The 21,291-nt window shown below is 42.5% G+C and overlaps 1 protein-coding gene across 1 annotated transcript in view; it reads right to left on the bottom strand.

Moving 5' to 3' along the window:
• The window catches only part of SWT1 (SWT1 RNA endoribonuclease homolog), a 391,485-nt gene that overhangs the window by 245,456 nt on the left and 124,738 nt on the right, over nt 1–21,291 (bottom strand). Inside the window, exon 6 of the mRNA XM_030205715.1 lies at nt 19,571–20,339. Coding sequence (XP_030061575.1) covers nt 19,571–20,339 — 769 coding nt within the window. The remainder of the gene's footprint in view (nt 1–19,570; nt 20,340–21,291) is intronic.

Genomic DNA, 21,291 nt, shown 5'->3' with positions numbered 1-21,291 from the left:
TATGCAACTTCCTGTGGGGGGTTAGATGCAGCAGATGCAGCACATGGAGCACATGGAGCTCATGATCTCTCCTAACCTGAGAGGATCTATGGTGGTGTGAGCATCCATTACCATCTAAGCACATGGAAGGAGCTGATAATACAAATGTATAGTAATATGTATATAAAAGCCTGTCTGATTATAATCTAACTACAAACTGTGAGTAAACAGATGTTTTGTTACTTCAACTTTAAAGTGACTCAGCAGTGAATTATTCAGGGGTGAATGAGAGAGAGATGAAGAAAGAAATTAACATTTCTAAAGCTGAAGCTGTGTGTACTAAAATCTGCTAATTATTTACTGCAAATAATCCAACAGACACAGCCAAGGAAGACCTAGGACTACGGGGTGGATGGATTGCGGTAAAACTAGAAGCTGGATGGTTTCGTGATACAGGCTTCCCAATTATAGGCAAAGAGGAATAGAGATCCAAGAGACCACCCCAGGAAGAACCTCTCTTTGAACAGAAGTTACCTGTAGAACTGGATTCACGTGTAGTGCGGGAATCCCATACTGCCGCAGTAGCTTAGCACTAATAAAGTTTCTTGCAGCCCATAAGTCTATGAGGGTGACAGTCTCAATCGTTGTCCCAGTCCATTGGAGGGTGACTTGGAAGGTTAGCAAAGACTTAGGAAGGTTTGACGACAGGCCCAGGATCACTCTCCTTGAAGTTCCCAGGCATAGGCATTTCCCACCTTCTGAGGGCATTTGCTGAGAAAATGACCAGCCTATCCGCAATAAAGACAGAGGTTGTTGAGTCGACGATGGGACCTCTCCTGTTCCAATAAGCGGTAACGACCAAGCACCATGGGTTCATCAGATTCCTCTGGTGAGGAATCCAGACTAGAAGACAGTAGCAGGGGTCACTGAAAGCGAAGAGCTAGGCGAGGAGGCCGCCGCTGGGCAGCGCATTCTTGAGCCCTCTCCTGGAACCAAATGTCAATTTGAATGCATAAGGCTATAAGTTCATCGAGCGTGGCCAGTCGGTCCCGTCCCACAAGCTCATCCTTTATTGGTTTAGCTAGTCCCTGCCAAAACATGGCAGTTAGGGCTTCTTGATTCCAACGCAACTCTGAAGCAAGGGTCCGAAAATGATTTGCTTAAGCTGGAGCCGGAGGAGCTCACTAGTGGCCGAAGGACACCCAGGCTCGTCAAACACCATCCTGAAACAATGAAGGAAAGCTGGAAGATCCGTAAATATAGGATTCTGTTGTTCCCATAGGGGAGAAGCCCAAGCTAGGGCTTGACTCGATTACAGAGATATGATGTAGACTACCTTAATGCAGTCCGTTGGGAAAGACGCTGGCAGAAGTTCAAAATGCATAAGGCACCGGCTAAAGAAGCCTCGACAGGCCATGGGAGATCCATCAAAAACGAGGTGGTTCAGGAACCCGGAGTGGCAAGCCTGCCGGAGTGGGTGTGGAGGCACCTGCCGTTCAGTGCTGCGCCTGGATAGCAGAAAGCTAGGAACAGACATCTTGGAGAACTCCCGATAACTGATGCAGTTGGGACTGTTGCTGTCGTACCATCTACTCTAGGTCAGGTAGGTCGGGCTTATCTGACAAGTTCATGGCCTCAGCTATCTGTCACGAGGTAGGAGTAGAAGTGAGCCCTTGTGCTGATCCAAGGACCAACTGTCAGAAACCCAACACTTCACCTGCAGCGACCACCGTTCCCCAGCGATTGAGCCCCTGAGTTAAGGTGGCCAAAAGGACTTAGGAGTCGGGTGAGGAAGAGGACCCGGCACAGACAGAGCAGAGCAAAAGTCAGTACCAGGCAGTGGTCAAGGCAGGCGGCGATCCAGCAGTGGTCAGGTCCAGGCAGGTCAGGCAGAGATTCAGCAGAGGTCAGGTCCAGGCAGTAGTCAAGTCAGGCAGCGATCCAGCAGAGGTCAGGTCCAGCAGTAGTCAGGTCAGGCAGCGATCCAGCAATGGTCATGTCCAGACACTAGTCAGATCAGGCAGAACAGCAACAAGAAAAACACACCAGACACCAAACAGGTTGTAGCTGAGGCAAAGAGGTAGTGAGCAGTTCCTGGTTATAAAGTTGAAGGCATCTGACGTCAGTGTAGATGCACCCAAAGTGTAGACGCGCCCTAAGAGTAAGCACGCCCAAACTGGAGATATTCAAAGAGAGGTATAAGAGCGTCATAGGTGAGTACATCTGGCTCCACGTTTGATATTCCAGATTCGTGACAGATTTTATGCTGCTTATCCTAGAAATAAGCAGTGGATTTTCTCAAGTCCATCTTAATAATGTCTTATGGACTTTTCTTTTAGGAAATTATCCAAACCTTTTGTAAACCCTGCTAACTGCTTTTACCACATTCACTGGCAATGAATTCCAGAGTTTAATTACAGGTTGAGTGAAGAAATATTTTCTCTGATTTGTTTTAAATTTACTACTTAGTAGCTTCCATTGCATGACCCCCCCCCCCCCCCCCCCCCGGACCTTGTATTTTTGGAAACAAACGATTTATGTCTACCTGTGCTATAATGGAGTGTGCTTAGTGCCAATTTTATACCAGCACCTAGGCATGCCTAAAAGTCATTATAAATACTAGCACAAACGCACATTGATGCATCAAAACGTAGGCATGATCACTTATACCGTGTCAACACTAGATTAAATGGTCGTGCCTAAGTGTACCAAGTGACACATGTAACTGATAATATTCACATATGCTAATATTCTAAACATTTATGCACCTAACTGGAACTTAAATGTTAATGCCTGCTTTATAGAATTATAGAACACTATTAGTTACACGTATTTCATCAGGAAATTGGCAAAGATAAATGACCAAGAATGGTATTTTAGAAAGGACGGTCAACTCAGAATAAAGGTGCCAGGTCGGTATGTCGCAGACAGCACTTGTATTTCAGAACAGGATCTGCCAAAATAGAGCTCATCCTATCATCCTAAAATATATGCCAAAACGATGTTCATGCACTGGTTATGTGCAGCATGAACATCCATGTTAGATAACACAATGTCTAAAATTTGAACGGGGCGAAAACAGAAACACGAGAACACCAGGACAGATACAGAACCCAACAGAATCCCGGCATGGATGCTGTCCCGCATTCAGAAGATTCCTGAAGTCTTTGGCAGGTCCAATCATGCATGGGCACGTGCTTTCCAAAACGTCCGACTCATGCGGGACCTGCAGTTGTATAAAAAAGCATAAAGAATGCAACTCCCAGGAAAGAGGGCAAGATGTAGTAACCTATGTCTTGCCGTCCTCTGATAACACTTGATGCAAGTGTGTAACTATGATTTCTCTGAGAACATACAGGACAGAAAATTACCAAATATGAGAATCCGTAGCTACCAGTCTCACCGAAAACAACAAACAACACAGTAAGGATTTTTAACAGGCTAGGTCAATCAGAATCCAATTAAACAATAATAAAATACAGACTTCTGTATTGGAGGTGCAACTTGGAACAAAACAGAATGGGCCTAGGAGGGTGGAGCTGGATTCTAGATTCCAAACAAATTCTATAGAACTGCTTGACTGAGCCAGCTGTCTCATCAGGAATCCTGCTCAAGGCAGTAACGAGATGTGAATGTGTGGACTGAAGATCATGTTGCAGCTCTGCAAATCTCTTCAAGTGGACTACCGATGCAGCCATGGCCCTGACATTGTGAGCTGTGACATTGCCCTCCACAGTCAGCCCAGCCTTGGCATAAGTGAAGGAGAACCAGTCCACTAGCCAATTGGATAGAGTATGTTTACCGATGGTTGTCCCCATCCAGTTTGGGTCAAAGGAAACAAAAAGCTGGGTGGACTGTCTTTGGGCTTTAGTCCGCTCAAGATAGAAGGCTAAGGCTCGCTTGCAGTCCAAGGTGTGTAGTGTGCTTTTGCCAGGATGGGAATGAGGTTTTGGGAAACAGTTTAGAGGGACAATTTACTAAGGAGGAACTTCAACACTACTTTAGGAAGGAACTTAGGATGTGTGCGGTGAACTACCCTGTTATGATGAAATTTTGTGTAAGGTGGATCAGTTACTAGGGTCTGAAGTTCACTGACTCTACATGCTGAAGTGATTGCCATCAAAAACAAGACCTTCCAGGTCAGGTTCTTCAGATGGCAAGAATCAAGCAGCGCAAAAGGAGTGAGAATGGAACTGAGGTCCCATGACACAGCTGGAGGTTTGATGAAGGCTTTGTCAAAAGCAAACCTCACATAAGCAAACAACTAGAGGCTGTGCAGAGATGGGCTTACATGATGATGGTTAAGTGCTGATTGCAGTGAGATTAACCCTTACAGAGTTGTTTTTTAAACCAGACTAAGAAAGGTGTAGAAGGTACTCAAGTAGTTTTTGTGTAGCACAAAAGAAAGGATCTAGGGTCCTGCCCTCACACCAGACAGCAAGCCTTCTCCACTTAAAAGTATAAGACCTCTTAATGGAGACTTTCCTTGAAGCCAGTCGAACCCTGGAAACACCCTCCAGCAGCTGACAGGTGGCACATTCTATGCTCCTAACATCCAAGTCATGGGGGCCAAGGATTAGAGGCTGAATAATGAGGGTCAGAAAATACTCTAATCTTCTAGGTTCTTAGAAGGATAACTCTTGAAGAAAAGGGAACTATATCTGCCTCAGCCAGTAAGATGTGATGAGGAACTTGGTGCCCTGGTCCTGCTTGAGTTTCAGCAGAGTTTTTTCCTGACCAGAGGTATGAGAGGATATGTATAAAGAAGACCAAACCCTCAATCCAAGAGAAAGACATCTCACTCTAGTCTGCCAAGTGACCTGAGGCTGGAGTAGTACTGAGGGACTTTGTTGTTGAGATGAGTGGAAAAAAGATCCACCAAGGGAGTGCCCCACTCTCGTAATATCTTCCAGGCAATGCCCATGTTCAGAGACCACTCATGTGGGTGCATCACCCTGCTAAGTCTGTCTACCAGACTTTGTCAAAGCCCGTCAGATATGTGGCCCTAAATGCCATGCCATGGCTGGCGTCCCAGTTCCACATCCTGACTGCTTCCTGACACAAGAAGTAGAATCCCATACCTCTGTGCTTGTTCACATGACAAGCTGATTGTCTGTTTGTATTAGAATAATTTTGTTCAAGAGCAGATCTCTGAAAGCCTTTAGACGTTCCAAATTGTTCACAGCTCTAGGAAGTTGATGTGGAACCAAGTCCCCTGATTAGACCAATGACCTTGAGTGTGAAGCCCATCTACCTGAGATCCCTTGCCTAGGTTGGATGCATCTGTGGTCAGGATCCTGTGGCAAGTAGGAATTTGTAATGGAAGTCCCAGAGAGGGGCATTTTCAATATGATGTCTAAGTCTGATTTTGGACGTTTTGCACAAAACGTCCAAAATCCAAACAAGAAAGATTATTTTCAAAAAAGAAAAACATCTACCCTTTTTTTTCCTGAAAATACTGTTTCGAACAAGGCTTTGGACGTTTTATTTTTTGGTCCATTAAAAAAAAAAAATGAATAAGGTTAAAATGTAGAAATTCATGCCATTGGGATGTAGGAGGAGTGAGCATTTTTAGTAGACTGGTCCCCCAGACATCCCAGGAGTGCAATGGGGCACCCTAGAGGGCACTTCTGTGCACTTCATAAAAATGCTCCCAGGTACGCATCTCACCTTTGACCCTTATCTTGTGCCTGAGCCCTCCAAAACCCATCTAAAACCCACTACCCCCAACTGTACACCACTTCAATAGCCCTTATGGGTGAAGGGGGCACCTATGTGGGTACAGTAGGGTTTTTGTGACTTTGGGAGGAGTCACAGTTTCCACCACAAGTGTGACAGGTAGAGGGAGATAGGGACCCGAGTCCCCCAGTCCATAGTGCACTGCATCAACTACTACACTACTCCAGGGACCTGCATACTGCTCTAATAGACCTGACTTGAACATCTGAGGCTATCAGAAGCTGGTAAGTCATTTTTACTCATATTTTTGGGGGGTGGTAGGGGGTTAGTGATCCCTGGGGGGTATGGGGGGGGGTCACCCCTGATTCCCTCCAGTGGTCTTCTTGTCATTTAGGGCACATTTTTGTGCCTTATTTGTTTTAGTCCTGGACGGGCCTGTTTTGTTCCATTATGGCTGAAAAATGTCCAAGTCTTAGGAATGCCCAAATCCTGCCCTTAAACATGCCCCCTTGAGATTTGGATGCACTGAAGAACAGCATACAAAAAATCTGAAAAATAGGTTTTGAAAATAGTGCTTTGGATGTTTTTGTGAGAAAAATGTCCAAATGCTGCTTCATGCAACTTTTTAGATATTTTTCTCTTTCACAAATGAGCCCCAGAGTCAAATTACTTCGAATTGTCCACCACAGAAGCGACTCCGTTAATTCCAGAGTGACAGAGATGACATCTGCCAGATTTTCTTTGGCTTCATATCACTGGGAATCCCACAAGCAAAGGCATGCCATGGGAGTAAATATATTGGGAGCAAATGCCAGACCAAAACGCAGGACACAATATTGGTAGTTGTATTTCCCTGTTCTAAATCTTAGATACTTCCTTGTGACTGGGACATATCTGGATGTGGGTATAAGTATCCTTTAAATCCAGAGAGCATAACCAATTGTTTCCCTGAATCATGGAAAGAAGGGTGCCCAGTGAAGCTATCCTGAACTTTTCCTTGACCACGTATTTTTTTAGGGCCCATAGGTCTAGGATGGGATAAAAAAAAACCCTGTTTTTTGGGGCCACAGGGATATAATTGGAATAGAATCCCTTCCCTTGTGGAATGGGTTTGACTGCATGGTCCTTTAAAAGGGAAGAGAGCTCCTCTGCAAGTACTACCTGATGCTGAGTATTAATGCTCTCAGTAGGCAATTTGGAAGAAGTTGTTGCCAATGAACAGTGTAACCCTCCTGGACTACTGGAAGAACTCTATTACTACTACTACTACTACTATTTTTCATTTATATAGTGCTACTAGATGTACACAGAGCTGTATACATTATAAACAGGTACTTTCTCTGTCCTTAGTGGGCTCACAGTCTAAGATGTTTTTTGTATCTGGGGCAACAGAGGGTTAAGTGACTTGCACAGTGTCACAAGGAGTTGAGGTGGGAATCAAACCCAGTTCCCAAAGATCTCAGCTTACTGCACTATCCATCAGGCTACTCCTCCTCACTGGTCTGAGGTTATAAGGGGTCACATTGCTTGGAAAAAAATTCAGCCTCTCTCTGACTGGTAGACCATCCAGTATGGACACTTTTATGGTGGCTATGCTCTACTGGAGCTAGTTAAAAGCTTGTCCACTGCTTTGACTGGGGAGCTGGCTGGGGTTTCTGGGCCCACTGCTGCTGAGAGTGGAAGCGTGGGGTCTGGGACTCTTGAGGGTGAGTTGCGGAAGTCTACCTATGCCTTTGAGAGTAGTATAAATTCTTCTAAGGACCAAAAGCCTCCGAGAGGTGGGCTGAGACAGGTTGTCTGCCATTTTTTCCTGAACTCTATGTTCTAGGTCCGAGACACACAGCCATAAGAGTCTGATCATACCAATAACTAAAGCGGAACCCCTGGACGTCACATCAAAATCATCATAGGTTGCCCGGGCCATGTGCTTTTGATACTCTTTCTGCTTGGCTACTAACTAGCGGAGCTCAGCGGCCTTCCCTGAGGGTGGAGTGTCTGCAAACTCTGTCACATTGCGCACAAAGTTCTTCAAGTAGAGGCTCATGTAGAACTGGAAGGTCTGTATGCAGGAGAAAAGTATAGAGCCTTAAAACACCTTCCTCCCAAAAGACTCCAGAGCAAGATTCTCTACCTGGGGGCGTCAACGAATGGGTTTTCAAACTTCTGGCCCTTTCAAGGGTGAATTCGACCACCATAGAATAGTGTGGAAGCTGTTGCTTCTTAAATCTGGGACTCTCAATTCCTCATCTGTGCTGCCTTAAGGATGATGTGCACAAGCAAAGTCACAGCTTCCTTAGAAGGAGTATCATAATCAAGGACATCCAACATCTCAATCCTGGGCTTGTCCTCAATCTCCAAATTAAATGAGATGGCCTCACCATCTTCCTCAAAATGTTGGCAAAGAAAAATTCTTCTGGGGAGATGATCTTCTTTGCTGGGGTGGAGAGGGATCTGAAGACAGACCAAGGGATCTTTCCTCTGAGGGCTCCTCTGGTTCCAACTCAGACCCCCAAGAGTGGTCTATATCAGACTCAGCAAAATACTCCTCATGAGACATCTGAGTCTGCACATGCTTCAGACTGCTGGATGGATGACCGAGCTTTGGGCAAGAGCGCCAATGTACAGGTCCTCCTCCTGGACTCTGGGGTCGTTTTCTTCCTCTGCAGAGAGAATACGGACTGAATTTCCTGCAGTTACAGTGGATGTGGTTAGTGTTTTGATGGGAAAATATGCTAAGTCACATTGCAGTTTGGATGCGTGTCCTGCTTATCTAATGAAGCTAAGTCCTGCTAAGTTCTTTTTGAAGGCGGTAACTAGTTTGTTAAACTATGAATTTCAATCAGGTAATTTTCATGTAGCAGGTGGTGACAGTTTCAACCCCTATTATTAAGAACAATAAGGCTATCAGATAAATGTGACAAATTATAGACCTGTGGCTTCTATCTCTCTATAAGATCATAGATGTTTGGGTTACTAAGCAGTTGGAGAGTTCTTTGGATAGCTTCGATATTTTGTATCCCTCTCAATCAGGGTTGAGAAAGGAGTTTAGTACAGAGACTGAAGTAGGTTCACTGATAGCCCATGGGAAATCATTATTAAGTTTGGGTCAGCAACTGGTACTTACTCAATTTGATTTGTCAAGTGCCTTTGATCTTGAAAACCATGATATCCTGTTACAAACTCTGAGCGAATCTGGCATTTTGGCAAATATACTTAAAATGATTTAAATCTGTTTTTTTTTTAATCACAAAGATCATATAGAGTGAAAACGAAAGGTCTATTTATCAGATGCGTAGAGTGTTTGCTGCGGTATTCCTCAAGGACCTTCACCGTCCTATAGTTGGAACTGATACCCTTGATGCCTTGGCATCATGCCGACCTAGGATGCACTCCAGCTCCTCCTGTAACATGACCAGAACTGTTCCTCGAGGACATCTGTAAAGACAGGGTCAGTGCAAGAGTGGTGACAGTCTGCGAAGATGTAGGTGCCAAATCAGAGGTAATGCCCTAATTTCAGGGAGACTGGTGAATTGGCACCACTTCCATAGAGGGGGAGCGGTCCTCTCAGTAATGACACTTCTTGAGTACCAGTGATGCTGGTGTCCCGCTTCTAGTGCCGTGCTTTGAAAAGAATCGATGTCCATGCTTTTTTGTTTCCATTCGATGCATGACATCGGGATCCTTTGGGTTCATGAGGATGATGAATGTGGAATCCTCATGGGTTCCATGGTGTCGAGTCTGATGCAGGGGGAGACTACCTCGATGCTGATGCATCATCAGTGTCCAGTGTAGTTCCTGAAACCATAGGGATAGTTGCCTCCGATGCCTATAGATTGGAATTTGGCATGCCAAAAAGTCTCTCACACAGGGCCTCTTGACTCTTCTGGGGTTTTTCTGCATTTTAAAGCAGAGCTTACAATGAGAGGACTGATGATCAGTGCCCAGGCACCATTTATGAGGGTCAGTCATAGACATGATCCTGCTGCACCTGGAGCATTTCTTGAAACCACTGGGTGTTTTCTGGGACATAGTCAGAAAAATAGCTGAAGCGAAAGCAAATGGCTCAATTTTTCTTTCTTTTTTTTTTTTTAAAGAGAAAGGGAAAAGTCTTGATCGGAATCTTAGGGCTAATTGGGCCACAAGCAGTGAAAAAACTAAAGGAAGCTTAAGAATACTGAAAACACTAAGAAATAAAGGAAACAAAATAAAAGTAAAAGGTCCTGAGGAAAGGGAATGGGATTTGGCATACCGCACTTCTGTGGTTACAATCAAAGTGGTTTACATGTTATACACAGGAACTTATTGTATTCCTAGGGCGATGGAGGGTTAAGTGACTTGCCCAGAGTCACAAGGAGCTGTAGTGGGAATTGAACACAGTTCCTCTGGTTCTCAGTCCACTGCACTAACCAATAGGCTACTCTTCTACTCCAGAGGCAGGGAAGGCCAAGAAAGTCTCTCAAAGACAGCAGGACAGAGAGGGTAGCAACAGATATCTGCACAGCTCTGCAGAAGAAAAGTCTGTGGGTCCTATGTAAATCAAATGGGTGGGAAGGCAGGCATGCATGCGTGATCAAGCCTGCCAAAGGCTTCAGGAATCTTCTGAACACTGGACAGCGTCCATGCTAGGACTCTGTCGGTGATGTCACCCATATGTGGTAATCTTCTGTCCTGCTTGACCTCAGAGAACAATTGTACCTGTTTATGCAGAGCAAACTATAGCATCTGTTCTAAAAAAAAAAAAAACACTTCTTTAGTCCAAAAAATCTTGGATTACTCAATAACTCTACAACTGACGACCTATAGAAGCATCCCCCACTCCACACTTGAGACATTTCTCTTCCAACAAAATACCCATTTTTACTGCTTTTAGGGGAGATGTGTGCCCTCAATAAAAATGTATATTGTTGTTCCAGTAATCCTACAATACTAGAGATCTCATAAATGTGTTTCAATTAATCTGTAAGAAGGTCTGCCACAAAGGGGGCTCCAAGTGTGATCTTTTCTGGAGCAGAAGTATATCAAATACTAATGAACGATAAACAGGGAATATGTTCCAGAATGTGGGAGCTGCTTCGAAGGAGTCTGATTGGCAGGTGTCACACTGTGTGATTTCCTTTGAAGACGGTGTGGTTAAAGATATTCCTTGGGAGGACCTTAGTGAACCTGGAGGTGTGTAGAGAGAGATCCTGATCTTCAAATACTCTGGTCCATTTCCTTTAAGGGCATTGAAAGTCAGACAGAGTTAGCCCTATACTGTAGTGGTAGTCAGTGAAGGTTTTGAATAAATGGTGTAATGTGACCATGCCACTTACAACCTTCTATCAGTTGTGCTGTAGCATTCTGAATCAATTGGAGCTGCTGCAAACCCTTTGTAGTCAGACCAATGTAGAGTGCATTCCAGTAACCCAGTCATGTTATTATGACATGAACTACTGTGACAGGACTTGCCTTCTCAACAGTGTAGTTCCTGCTTGGATTTGAGGAATCAGTGTTTTAGTGCCGAGTCTAGTTGTACCCTAAGGTTCCTGACTTGTGATTTTTTTTTTTTAATCTATAGCATTTAGGGGCCCTTTTACTTACTGATGGCAAGCATTAACGCATGTTTACCACATGCTAAAAGGCACTATCGTGGGATGAGCTCAAGCATCCTGCAGTAGTACTGGGATTGGCACACTCTAATCCTATGCTAAAAAATCTCAAATATTAGTGTTTGGGGGTGGAGAGTTGATGTGCCTTTTGCTAATCGGCAAATCACTGTGCACTAACGATTAGCACCTAGTAAATAGGTGGTAGTAAGGGATCCCATGCTAATGGCCTTGTGCTAATTGGGAAATTAACATGTGGCCATTAAAGAAAAAAAAAAAAACACAAAATTGTGGCCATTTTACTGCCAAGCTAAAAGTGGACTCAGTGCGTGGGAAATCCACACGCTAAAAACAGCACACACCACTTTTTACCACGATTTAGTAAAAGGGCCCCATAATCATAAATCCAAGAAAAACTTTTGTTACAGAAATAATATGGAAAGAATCACAAAATATCCACGGAAATACAGAAAAAAAAGAAAAAGAAAATATTTAAACTTAACTCTATTTTCTTAGTTAATCAAATATACAGAAGCAAGGTACAATTCGAGAAATAGACAAGTTATATAAAACAATATAACCTTCCCTCAGGAAATAAAAGGAGGCTATAGGGGCTAATTTCTCATGAAGTGGAAGTTGGAGGGTCCACCAAAGAGAGTGGAGATCCAATAGTTTGAGTTCAAAAAACGAAAGTAAATTGACTGGAATCATAATAAACATATTTAACTGAGTTTACTTTAAGAAAATATTTACATGGGAAGTTCAACCAAAATAACCCCCCCCCCCATCTGCAAAACTCACCATCTCAACTTTAGAAATAGTTGTCTTTTTTTGATCCTGACTTGTGATTTAAGGGACAATTTGTAGGTCCAACAAAGTATTTTGATGGTAGGTATGTGACCACTTGGTTTAGATATCCACCCACAGGAGCTCAGTTTTACTTGTGTTCAGGCAGTTTGCTGTTCTTAGACCATTCTTGAATTGCTTTAAACAGATAGTCAATTTATTCAGAGCGGTAGGTAAGTCTGGTTCAACAGGCATATGTAGCTGCACATCATGCATATAAATATAGAACTGAGCACCCATCAACCATATCAGCGCAGCTAGTGGTTTGAGGCAGATGTTAAACAGAATAGGCAGTATCCTTTTGGTACCCTACAGGTCAATGCCCATGGAGGCTATGAGGCCCCCCCTCCTCTGTTATTGGGTTAAGAGAGTCCCATATATCTGTATAAGGAGAGGGCAAGCTTGTGTACTCCTGGTTAACTGACAGGAAACTGGGTTAGACTGCCTGTAAATCCTGGTGGAGACTTGGGGCTCCTTTTACAAAGCCACGCTAGTGATTCAATTCCTATGGGCTTCGTCGCATTTGCCGCATGGGAATCGTTAGCACAGCTTTGTAAAAGGAGCCCTTGATTTTGTTAGCAAAGAATGTAGCAAAATTGGTGCAGTTCAGTTTTGCCTGGGCAGGCTGGTTCTGTTGTGGGGGCTATTATGTTTATTATGGGATGTTTATTATGCTGAACAAGTGCTTTATTGAACTGGCAGCCTGTTTCATGCACTGAGAAAACTAAATGATTTTTTGGATGCTTTTAAGGCTTGGTGGTACTTTGTCATTTGTTTCCTATAATTTATTATTATTATTATTACTAATTACATTTGTACCCCGTACTTTCCCACACATAACAGGTTCAATGCGGCTTACATAGTAAATAGAATTACAAAGTCTTGAAGGAGAATTTTACAAGTTGAAGTAAACATAGTAGTAGTGGGGTTTTGAGGATATGTAAATTGAGCATGGAGAGGTAAACAAAGATAGGATGAGCAAAAGGAGAAGAGATTGGGAGGGGTAAGGAGTAGGAAGGATGGAGAGGAAGAGATTGAGGAATGAGCATAAGGAGATTGTGAGACATGGTCAAAGGCATAATAATCGTCGTGGCAGGAATCATGTGGGTGGGCATAAAAAGTTGTTGGGACCTTCGTGCTTACATTTCTGATGTTCTGGAGAGAACCAAGGTGAGCATTTATGAGCGGAGCATAAGACTTATTTTAGTGGTGTTGCTTTCTCTAAGGCCTTAGCTAAATGTGTATTCCCAATATCAACCTCCTCTGACATTGATGTTGTCTTTCCATCCACATGTGAATAATCCAAGGCATCTAGGAAATTCTCAACAATCAGCTTTTTATCTCTGATCTCTTCACAAACTCTGGAAGGCACCATTTGCTTCAGGTGGTCACAGAGAAAATCTGATCAGAAAGTTGTCTGTCCATAGTAGAAGTGTTATACTGAACCCATTATTCTAATGTACGGCTGGCATAAGGGCAACAACTTTCCTTTATATAATATGCAGCTAACTATAATTACCCCCAAAAGAGGGACCCTCACCAGCAATTTGAAAGTTTACCAGTTAGAGGATATTGAGCATCAATCAGCTGGCAAGACAGGCAGAATTTTTTTGAGCATGGGAATAAAAACAGGAATCTCCTGACTAGGAATTAAAAGCAAAGGTCTCATCCACAAATGAGAAGAAAGGCAAAAGTAAAGGGTGCATCCTTGTGTATAATAGGAAAATAAGGGACCAGTTTGTTCAATTTTATAGGAAATTATATGCTAGGGAGGGAGTGGCTGAGAGAAGAAACTGGGCTTCCAGATTCATCTTACGTAGGGAAATCTTGGCTAAATATTCCTTAAAGGAGGTTAAATGAACCCATTTCAGTATTGAAGGAAATTGCAGTGGTTAATAAATAATTTACCGGGAGATAAGACACCAGAGCTAGATGGGCTGAGAGCAAGGTTTTATAAGAAATTTAGTAGCAAGATGGGGTCGCTCCACAAGAAGGCGTTTAATAGCTGTTGCAGGGAATTCTTTTTTTCTATACACTTTATTTATGTTGCCTATCTATGCACAGAGCAGGTATAACAGTCCTGCCCAAGGAAGGGAAAGATATGGCTATTTGTAGTTTATTTCACCCAATCTTGTTGCTGAACATTGATGTCAAAATCTTGTCCAAGATACTAGCTTCAAGACTTTCAGAGATACTCCCAGACTTAAATTTCTACTGACTAAACTGGTTTAATCCCAGGGTGGCAGGCTGACAATAGTATCAAAAGGACCCTGAATGTGAAGTGAGCAGATCAGAGAGCAGCCATTAGTGACAGTGCAACCACCTGTACAATTGTATGCAAACCACCTTGACTCGTGCTCGAAAAAGATGGTATATCAAATAAACAATAAACGACAGATCCAGCTACGTTGCTCACAAGAGACAATGAGAAAGTGCACTTCAAAATACTATTTGGGTCATTCCATGCCAAGTGGTCTAAACGTTCCCATCATCATGTCTCCAATTTTGTTCAAATTTTATCTGTTGCGCGAGTCAGGTGTTAAACGAAGTTTCCCAAAATTTGAGATCTCTAACTGCAATAGTTGCAGATTTAGACCCCCTTTTCTTAAAGGTTGTCAGTCCATGAGCGCGCGACATTTACCAAAATGCCATTTTTGGGGTCTAATAAAATCCAAACACATTTATAAGAATGGCTAAAAAATTCAAATCCTGTACAGTTTTTGATGCTAATTCCAATGAAATACATTTTAACATTATGGATGCAAAATCCAGTCAAACAAGTTGACTCAAAGTGTGCATCAAAATTAGTTGCGACTCATCGGAACATATTTGGACCAATATTCAGACCGCAACACCTTCCATGCAAAGATACAGACTTGAAATTCTGAGCAAGCATTATGTTTGTGCTGGACATAATACTGCCAGATTTGCAACTAACCAGCATCTATAACCGCCCTGCAGGATCTCTTCAAAGTTGGCACTGTCAGCGCAAATGGTAAAATGTACCAAAGTTCAAAGCCAATTATTAAAAAAGAGTCTGCCTGAATCAGCTTGTGAATAGTATCATCTGAAAGAGAAAATTGTGCTCTACAACACTGATATGTTTTTGTTTTGCAATGCCACCATTAAGTAGCCATTTACTCAGGTCAAAGTATGTTATATTTAGTACGCTTGATGCGATAATTTTTCTTCATTTCTAGGAAATTGAGTCTTAATAGTCGCTTAAAAGTATTGATATATGTGGGACAATAGAGAGGTCGTAGGGTTGATATAATGAAGGGGGGGGGGAAGGGGGGATACAATGATAAAAGGTTGATGACTAAAAGAAGCATCTGGGTTTCAGTTTAACTGTTCAGAACCGAGTCTATATATTTTAAAAGGTGAAATGTTACTTTGTGTTGAAGTGTCATCAATAAAAACGTTGAAATATAAAAGTATTGATATAATTATTTATTCATTCGTATTTTATTCGCTGATTGTCCAGTTGTTTATTGTGCGCTGTTATCAGTTTGGTCGTGCCATCTCAGGTGAATATTCCAGCTTAATAAAATCTTTTAAAAAGTGTGTTTATCATCTGTTGTACCATTTAATTATAGATGTCAGACGACAAGAAAAATGAAGAATCCTTGGCTCCCTGCTCAATTGGGAAAAATGCTGGTACATCAAAGTGCCACGTAATCTTCTATGCTAAGAAAGCAGGATTCAAACCTTTTGGGGATTTCACAGAATGTGACCAGAAATTGCTTCTTATGTGTTCAGAAGCAAAACTTGATGAAGATTCCGTCATTTGCTTTCACCATGAATCCCTTTTCCTAAGTGAATATCAATCAATGCAAAAGAAATGTTTTAATCCATTCAAGAAGAATCATAATGTAAGAGCTGGATTTAGAGTCATTGATATTGAAACAGCTGCCAAACTTCGTGAGCTAAATAAAAAAGAAGTGATAAATATAAAACCAGGTCAGAAGCTTTGTCCTGCCTGCAAGTTGACACTAAATAAAAAGCTAGAACCATCAGCATCATCATCATCTCAATCTGAACAAAAATTAGTGATGATGAACAAATAGATAAAGTCACAAATCTTCAGCCTGGGCAGTATGTTGCTTGCATTTATGAAAATAAATGGTGGATTGGAAACGTTTGTGAAACGTCAGTTGAACAGAAAGATGCTTTCATAAGCTTTATGCATCCTCATGGTCCCGCTACTTCATTTTATTGGCCGGTAAGACGCGATACTTGCTGGATCCCAGAACAACTTATCACTGCTGTTATTCCAGCTCTATCAGTGACAGACAGGCTCATTTTCAAAGCACTTAGCCTCCCAAAGTTCCATAGAAACCTATGGAACTTAGCCTCCCAAAGTGCTTTGAAAATATGCCTCATGATTATCTGGTCGGCAATATAGTCCCCTGAAACCGTTCTCTTGCAGATCAATGATGCTTTCAGAATGATGTAGTAAGTGAGAAGGCATGCTTGGGAACCTGCAGTGAAGTAACTGAAGAATGCAGGCTTGGGAATCTGCAGTGAAGTAACTGAAGAAGGCAGGCTTGGAAACCTGCAGTAAAGAAACACACAATCAGGCTTGGGATCCTACAGTTAAGAAACCCACAATCAGGCTTGGGATCCTGCAGTAAAGATACCCACCCGTGGCTGTTACTGCATGGCTATCGGGTGTGGCCCCTATGGCAATGGGGATGCTGGTTTCAATGTGATAACCAGTAATGGCTCAGCCATCATGGACCAACGCAATACATCGCGCACACAAAATATAACATACTTTGACCTGAGTAAATGGCTACTTAATGGTGGCATTGCAAAACAAAAACATATCAGTGTTGTAGAGCACAATTTTCTCTTTCAGATGATACTGTTCACAAGCTGATTCAGGCAGACTCTTTTTTAATAATTGGCTTTGAACTTTGGTACATTTTACCATTTGCGCTGACAGTGCCAACTTTGAAGAGATCCTGCAGGGCGGTTATAGATGCTGGTTAGTTGCAAATCTGGCAGTATTATGTCCAGCACAAGCATAATGCGTGTTCAAAATTTCAAGTCCGTATCTTTGTTTGCATGGAAGTTGTTGCGGTCTGAATATTGGCCCAAATATGTTCCGATGAGTCGCGACCAATTTTGATGCACACTTTGAGTCAACTTGTTTGACTGGATTTTGCATCCATAATGTTAAAATGTATTTCATCGGAATTAGCATCAAAAGCTGTACAGAATTTGAATTTTTTAGCCATTCTTATAAATGTGTTTGGATTTTATTAGACCCCAAAAATGGCATTTTGGTAAATGTCATGTGCTCATGGACTGACAACCTTTCTGAAAAGGGATCTAGATCTGCAACTATTGCAGTTAGAGATCTCAAATTTTGGAAATCTTCGTTTAACACCTGACTCGCGCAACAGATAAAATTTGAACAAAATTGGAGAATATGATGGTGGGAACTTTTTTTAATTTTAGACCACTTGGCATGGAATGACCCATTTGGAAAGTATGAACGCCCCCTAAAATCTCAGGTCAGAAATCTTGGACTACTTCTAGACATCACTTACTTTGATCCTGCAAATTCAAACAACTTTAAAAAACTGTTTATATCAGCTGTGGCAACTACAAAATCTCTCTCCCTGTATATCAAAAAATCAGGTCTCATCATAATGGTCCATGTCATGGTAATGTCATGGATAGACTACTGTAAATGTCCTGTACTTTGATCAAACCAAATAAATTTGCATCTGCTCCAACTAATTCAGAATACTGTGGCATGATGGATAAAAGGGTTGCAAGCAGTATGACCTCATCATACCCTTCCTGCAAAAACTGTACTGGCTACCAGTACTCTGCAGGGTCAGATTTAAAACTGTATGATTGGTGTTCGAGGTCCTCAGACAAAATGAGCCAGAGTACCTAGAGAATATTATCCCTTTACATAAATTTGAGGTCTCTATCTGTACCCTCGTCAACAGAAATTACATGATGTGATATCCGCCAGCGAGCTTTCAAAGGAGCAACCCCCACACTCAAACTCATTCCCAGAGGAGCTACACCTAAGTCAAGACTACCTCTACTTCATGAAGCAGGTGAAATCCTGGCCCTTCTCCAAAGCCTTTAACACATGTGGTGACTGATTATCCACTCAGTATCTGGACTAGCTTGTTTATCTAAACACTTTTGTTAAAGAAATGGTGAAACGTTTAGTCAGTACCCTCATAAAAGAGAATGCCAACAAAATTCCCTATAGGTGGTATTTAATCTCTGCTAGGAAGGGTTGACTGGAAGAAGGAATTTTGTTCTCTCTTTCTCTGCACATATCCAACCAAAATTTGTCCTTTCCTTTCTGAGCACACTACCAAAACCTTTATTCACACTCTTATCACTTCTTGCTTATTCTATTGCAACTTGCTTCTCACAGGTCTCCCACTAAACCATCTGTCAAAATTCTGCAGCACAACTTATATTCCGCCAGTGTCGCTATGCTCATATTAGCTCTCTCCTCAAGTTACTTCATTGGCTCCCTATCTGTTTCTGCATACAGTTCAAACTTCTCTTATAAACTTACTAGTGCATTCAACTCTGCAGCACCTCAGTACCTCTCCCTACACTTCTCCCCGGGAACTCCTATCACTGGGTAAGTCTCTCTTATCTGTATCCTTCTCCTCCAATGCCAGCTTCAGACTCCGTTTCTTTTATCTTGCTGCAACACATGCCTGGGACAGACTTCCCAAGGCAGTACATCAAGCTCCATCTCTGGCCGTCTTCAAATCTAGACTAAAAGCCTACCTTTTTGATGCTGCTTTTAACTCCTAACCCCTATTCACTTGTATAGTACCCATGTATGTTTTATTATTTGGATTTTGCTCACGCCTTTTCAGTAGTTGCTAAGGCGAGTTACATTCAAGTACACTGTGTATTTCCCCTGTCCCTGGAGGGCTTGCAATCTAAGTTTGTAACCGAGGCACTGGGAGCAGCAGTGGGATTTGAATCAGCCACCTCTGGATGTCAAGACTGGTGCTCTAACCACTAGGCGACTCCTCCACTCCACCTTATCATTCCCACCTTAGTAATTCCCTTATCTCTTATTTGTCATGTTTGTATGTCCTGATTAGATTGTAAGCTCTCTGAGCAGGGTACTGTCTCTTCATGTTCAAGTGTACAGCACTGTATACATCTAGTAGTGCTATAGAAAGGATAAGTAATAGTAGTAGTAGTAACATCATTAATATATGGCAGAAATAAACTGCATAATAGTTGTCCACTAGATTAAATGTTCATTTATAATTTTCACTCTTAAAGGAAGGGCTTTGGATTTGTATATCATAGCTTCACCTCTTGAGATATGGAGAAACCCCTCATTTATCAGTGAGGATAATACATCAAGAAAGTATGAAATTATTCCAATATATATCAGTTATCAGAATGACGTGATAATTTGCTATTAGATTACCTTCAAGATGCTACATATGAATTAATTACTTTACCTGTTTCAAATTGAAATCACTGTTACTGTGAAAGCCTGTAGTTTTTGCTTCTGAGTGGCCAGCAAGCTTACTGCATTTTTGCTCATATTCTTTCTGTGTCCAGCACGCTGGTGTGGAAGATGACTTTTCTGAAGACATTGGCAAAGCATAAGTCATTTCAGGGAGGCAACAATTAGAAACATTTTTTGTTTCAGTAAACTGTTTGTCTTCCTTACCGAGAACGTTTGAGGTTTGGGGATTTGGGGAGCCTTTATTTACAGATGTCTGAAGGGGGTCACACAACTTTTTGGTAATCTTAAAACTTTTGTTCCACTTTTCAGGCATATGCAACTTCTTGCTAAAAACATAAGAACACATTTTGGAATGTTTGATCTTAATTTCTTCTTCCAACTCTGTTTTTCTACATTTATGCTGCTTTTTATCATGGTCCAACTTTTTAGTTTTCTTCTTCTCTTTCCCTTTCAGAATGTCAATTTGCACACTTGAACTGTGCAATTCCTGTCTGGCCTCCTTGCTGTTGTCCTTATAGTTTAACGTTCCATATATGTGTTTGTTAGCACCTCGTGTTTCAGACTCTTCACTATTTGAATCTCTCTTACGTTTTCTTTCCTTAATGCTTTTTTGTTTGGTATCTGCTGCTGTTGACCTTGGCAAGGGAGTGCTTGCTTTTTTCTCCTTATACCTTTTGAGGTCCATCCCAACAATGTCTTTCAAACAGTGCTGACTTGCTTCTCTTTTCTCCTTCGACAGACTAGAATCACATTTAGATCTAAAGTAAAAGAAAATGATAAAACATTGTAACTGTTAATAGATATACATGAAAATATGAATTTATGGTGTATAATGACATACTAAAAAAGATTTCCATGCAGATTAATATTTTTTCTTTCTTGATGTTTGCTGGTATCATATAACAATCAAAAATATATGTATTGGTTATACTTTTATGTTTACTGCTAATCAATGTACTCTAGCTTAAAGTGCTCTCTTTCTGAGAAGTTCTGAGAGAAGAGGACATTCCTCTGATAAGCAGTGGCGTACCAAGGGGGGGGCGGTGGGGGTGGTCCGCCCCGGGTGTCGGCGGGTGGGGGGGGTGCTCCGTCGTCTCCTGCTACCATCCTGCGTTTTTTTTTTTTAATCCATGCAGCGACGCAGGCAGCGCCTCGTGTCTGCCCTGCAGTGTGCTGTCAAAAAAGAAAATCGCTTTGCCGGCGTCGGGCCTTCTCTCACTATGTCCCGCCCTCGAGGAAATAGGAAGTTACCTCAAAAGTGGGCGGGACATAGCGAGAGAAGGCCCGACGCCGGCAAAGCGATTTTCTTTTTTGACAGCACACTGCAGGGCAGACACGAGGCGCTGCCTGCGTCGCTGCATGGATTTAAAAAAAAAAAAAAACGCAGGATGGTAGCAGGAGAAGAGGGCTCTGTCGCTCTCCACGGAGGGGGGGGGGGCTCAGATGGGAGAAGGAGGTGGGGGAGCTCAGAGGGGAGAAGGGAATTGGGGAGGGGTGAGGGGAGCTCAGAGGGGTCCGCAGAAGGGAGAAGGGAACTGGGGAGGGGTGGGGGAGCTCAGAGGGGTTCGCAGAGGGGAGAAGGGAACTGGGGAGGGGTGGGGGAGCTCAGAGGAGTTCACAGAGGGTTGAAGGGAACTGGGGAGGGGTGGGGGAGCTCAGGGGTTCGCAGAAGGGAGAAGGGAATTGGGGAGGGGTGGGGGGAACTCAGAG

The sequence above is a fragment of the Microcaecilia unicolor genome, chromosome 6 (genome assembly GCF_901765095.1).
Source record: "Microcaecilia unicolor chromosome 6, aMicUni1.1, whole genome shotgun sequence".
NCBI lineage: Eukaryota > Metazoa > Chordata > Amphibia > Gymnophiona > Siphonopidae > Microcaecilia > Microcaecilia unicolor.
This window is presented reverse-complemented; position numbering and strand designations above follow the sequence as displayed.